The following is a 4,154-nucleotide window of genomic DNA, read 5'->3' as shown; positions in this document are numbered from 1 at the left end:
CACCCTGTCTTTCTACAGCCCCGCCCCCGCCCCCTCTCCTCCCCTCCTCCCCCTCCCCTCCCCCTGCTCCCCTCCCCCTCCCCCTCCCCTCCCCCTCCTCCCCTCCTCCTCCCCTCCCCCCTCCTCCCCCCTCCTCTCACTGCGCGGGTGCTAGGAAGGCCGCAGTGGGCGAGGGCCAGGAGCTGCGGCAACCGGGGGTGGGGGCGTGGGGGGGTGGGGGGCGGAGGTGCATTGTGAAGTGGCCAGAGCGTCACAGGCGGCCCGGACCCCCGGGATCCGAGGGCGGGGCGGGTCTCGCAGCGCCCCGGTGAGGTCCCCGGACCCTGGCTCAGACGCTGGGCGCGCGGGGAGGGAGCATGGGGGGCTTCAGCCTCTTCTCCCCGCGGCCTCACTCGGACCTCTGGGAGGCCTCGCCGCCCCGCAAGGAGAGCGCATCCTCGGCGCGGCTGGGCGGGTCAGGGCCGCAGAGCGAGCAGGGCCTGTGCTCCCGGGCCGGGACTCCCCGCGAGGGGAGCGAGGCCGCGGCGCCAGGGCCGCACCCGCGCTGCTCGCCCACCCCGCGGCCCCGCCGGCGCCGGTACCCCGACTTTCCGCCTGAAAGCCGCAGCCTGACCGACGTGGCCCAGAGGCCCCCGGACCGCGCCAGGAAGCACCGGCCCCACAGCCGGCGCCTGGAAGACGCCTGGAGGGAGGCAGGTACCAAGCCCTTGGAGCAGGGAGGCAGCCCGCCTAGCCCGGCCTGGCAGCAGCAGCCCCAGCTGCCACGGCAACAGCCTCAGCCCTGCCAGCACTACCCTCCGGCCCGGGGAGATTCGCCCCCACCTTACCCGCAGGGAGCTTACACTCCCCCGAGTGGAACTTTCGGGGTAGAAAAGGTGCAGAGCGGAGACCAGTGGGCAGTGCCGGCCTGCAGAGGTCTCGGTCGCTGGTCCCTTTCCTCGGTTCACATGAAGAAGTGTTCTGTGCCCTCCAGAGAGTTCGGGATGCAGTCAGGTTTCGTGTACATCCAGGAAAGATACCGTAATGATCCGGTGGAGTCATTAGCCAGCCAGTACTCCCAGCCCTCGCTCCGCAGAAAGGCGATGCACAACCAGCACACCCAGATCCTCAAGAACAAGCTGGGAGAGGCAGTAATGTCCTCCAGGTACCGGAAGATTGTGGCCCTGGTGCTGACCTGGCTCAAAAAGGCCCAGAGGATGCGGAAGCTGCAGCAGCAGGCGGCTGTAGCCTGGGAGGACCTGAAGCTCTCAGACCAGAAGATCCAGTTGACCCTAGAGACAGAGCGCAAGCTGCTGCTGCAGCAGAGCCAGGAGCAGTGGCAGCAGGAGAAGGAGCGGCACAGGGCTCGCCTGAGCCGGGAGCAGCGTGTCCGACGGCGGGACAGGCAAGCGACGAACACGATCCGGCAGGAGAGCAGGTGGAAGGCGCAGCTAGAGGACCAGGAGAACCAGCGCCAGGAGAAGCTGGAAGGGGCCCCTTCTGAGACCGAGACCAAGCACGGGAAGCAGTACCAGCGCCTGCAGGAGCACGAGAGGATGATGCAGGGCCTGCGGGAGCGGAACAGCCTGCAGCTGCATAAGAGGCTGAAGCAGGCCTGTCTAAAGAAGCGTGTGCACACCACGGAGGGCCAGAAAAAGATCCAGGAGACCAATCTTAGCGCCCTAGTCAATTACCAGGCCCAGAAGGTCCTCATGGACTGCCAGGCCAAGGCTGAGGAGCTCCGTAGGAAGCTGTCCCTGGAACAGAGTTCCCAGTGGTCCCAAGAGATCCCCCAGGGCCTGATTAAGGAGCATCACCGGGAGCCGAAGGAGAAGGTCAAGAAGGAGGAGGAGCAGTGCCAGCAGGTCAAGTGGTGCGCGGAAGAGCCCGAGCAGCAGAGGAAGGAGCACGAGCGGCTTTCCGTGGAGCTCGCGGACCAGAAGATCCTGCAGACCAGGAGTAACGTCCACAAGAATATCAGTGACAAGGTGCAGCACATTCGGGAGCTCGGCATCCTGCGGGAGAAGAATCAGCACACCCTGAAGCTGAAAGCTGAGAAGGAGGAAAAGTGCCACATCGAGGGCATTAAGGAGCCATTAGGAAAAAGGAGCGGAAGATGGAGCAGATCTCGCGAGAGAAAGATGCAACCTTCGGTGAATTCCAAAAGATCTCCAGGGCCTCCGGGACAGACAACGTGAGAAAGTTTGCCGACAACTTCTTTGATCCGATAGGGCGGGAGGCCCAGGTTTGAGCTGGGTAGCAGGGAGGAGGCCACTGAGAACCTGACGACAAATAGCTTACAGCCCAGGCGACTACAAAGAGATGTGGCAATGTGATTCATTTTATAATCTGATTATAATTGAGCATTCATTTTTTAAAAGTATATAAAATAGCTGCAATTTCCTCTGATGAACTAGGTTATTGATTCATTTGGATGGTTGAGAGGGGTGGGGTAGAAATTTGGAAATTTTAAGAAAATTACTTGCCTTTGTACATTTGGATTTAAATAGAAAATATTCATTTAGTTCTCAAGTAATCTTAGAAGCATATGTCAGACACATCTTTGAGGAACCAAAGAAAAATCTACAGTGGGGAATACAGTTCTGTGTCATGAGGTAAGCCTTTCCCTGTCCCAGAACTTATGAAAGTGTGAAGTGTGATGTACCTGTCATAAGAAATCTCCAAGAAAAAAAAGAGTGTGTGGGGGTAAGGGTGGGGGGAATTTCTGTAAACAAGTATATTTGGGAACACAGCATACTACAGCCCCTCTTGGGATTTCATAATGCATGTGAAATTTTTAAAGGCTCTGAAAAGTTTGGCGGTAAAGACACATTTGATTAACCTAGTGTTTTTCACAAACCACGGAACTATTTTTTTTCTTGGATCTTTCCATGGGATTGATGTTCTGTGAAATATTTTTGGCAACAGCTCTCTGTAGATCCTCCCAGGCTGCACTTCTTTGGCCTTCCCTTCCTGTGTTAATAGGAAATATTTATAATTCCTTTAGCACTACTGATTGACTGCGCCACCACAGACATGCTGTCCAAAGGCTCACATTAGAATTGGAATCTTTTGGTCCAATTCTTTTTTTTTTTCCCCCTTTTGGTCAGTCTCATCCAGTCTTTTGAAACAAAATTCTATTAGAATCCTTCTCTTCCCCTCTGTTTCTCCTCTGTCTCTTCTGAAGGAGGTATGTGATGTCATTCTGTCTACCCACATTGTGTCTAATTAACCTAACCAGTCTGAACGAATGGCTAAGCATGATTCAGGAACACGACATTTAAAAAATAAGGAGCCAGAAGCTAAGTAGAATTTAACCCATCACATCTCAAAGTCTCTATTGAAAAATTCTAAAGGTGTTCTTTAAATGCCCCTAATGTAACATTTTTCTTTCAAAAAAAAAAGAGAAGAGGGAGTAAGCCCCACTGGAAGATTTGTGTCTTCTTAGTGTTTTTGAAATGACATGAAAGGTGACCTGGCAAGGGGTTTTGTTCAAAGGTCAGTGTGAGATCCATATTCTCGTCTTACATAATGGAAACTGGGCCCACTTCCCTGCCGTAGTTCCCCTCTGTCTGCTGTCCCCAAAGAGGCCTACTCAGGCCCTCACTCGTTTGCTCAAAAGTAGAAAGGCCAGTACATCTTGGCTCAATTTCTAATCTTATTATTTTCTTTTCTTCACCCAAACTAATGCTGTTCCAGCCAAATGCTGTATACATTCCCAGCATTCTAGGAAAATGCTTAAAATATCTCAGACAGATGTCCCATGGATCTAACTCTTCCTCTTGACATAGGTATGTGACTTTGGGGAAGTTACCTTCCTGGGCCTCAGTTTCCTCATCTGTAAAATAGAATTATATTTCGTACTTCAAAGGGATGTTGTGAGGGATGATTAAAATAATGTAAGGTGTCTGGCATAGTGTCCAGAACCTAATACACACACAGTAATTAAATATTGCAGTTGTTATTATATTACTGACTTTCCATTTTTGTCAATTCCATTCTCCCTATCTCATTGCTTTCTCACCAGCTGCCTCCTCCCATCATACCCAAGTCGGATTTTTCTGAGGTTAGCTCACATCCTGCCTCTTATATGAAATGTGGGACCTTCCTGGCTGCTCCATCTCAACATCAGCCTTCTTTGACAAGCTGCTCACTTTATGGCTTATTGAGCACTT

General features: G+C 53.3%; 1 protein-coding gene across 1 annotated transcript; it reads left to right on the top strand.

The window, feature by feature from the left end:
- The first annotated feature begins 356 nt into the window (after positions 1–356).
- On the top strand, positions 357–2,230 carry CCDC185 (coiled-coil domain containing 185). Its single transcript, XM_060088642.1, is given in 2 exon segments — positions 357–2,070; positions 2,073–2,230. Coding segments are annotated over 2 exon segments (1,872 nt in total).
- Positions 2,231–4,154: the final 1,924 nt, after the last annotated feature.

This window comes from Mesoplodon densirostris, chromosome 2 (genome assembly GCF_025265405.1).
Source record: "Mesoplodon densirostris isolate mMesDen1 chromosome 2, mMesDen1 primary haplotype, whole genome shotgun sequence".
NCBI classification, from domain to species: domain Eukaryota; kingdom Metazoa; phylum Chordata; class Mammalia; order Artiodactyla; family Ziphiidae; genus Mesoplodon; species Mesoplodon densirostris.
This window is presented reverse-complemented; position numbering and strand designations above follow the sequence as displayed.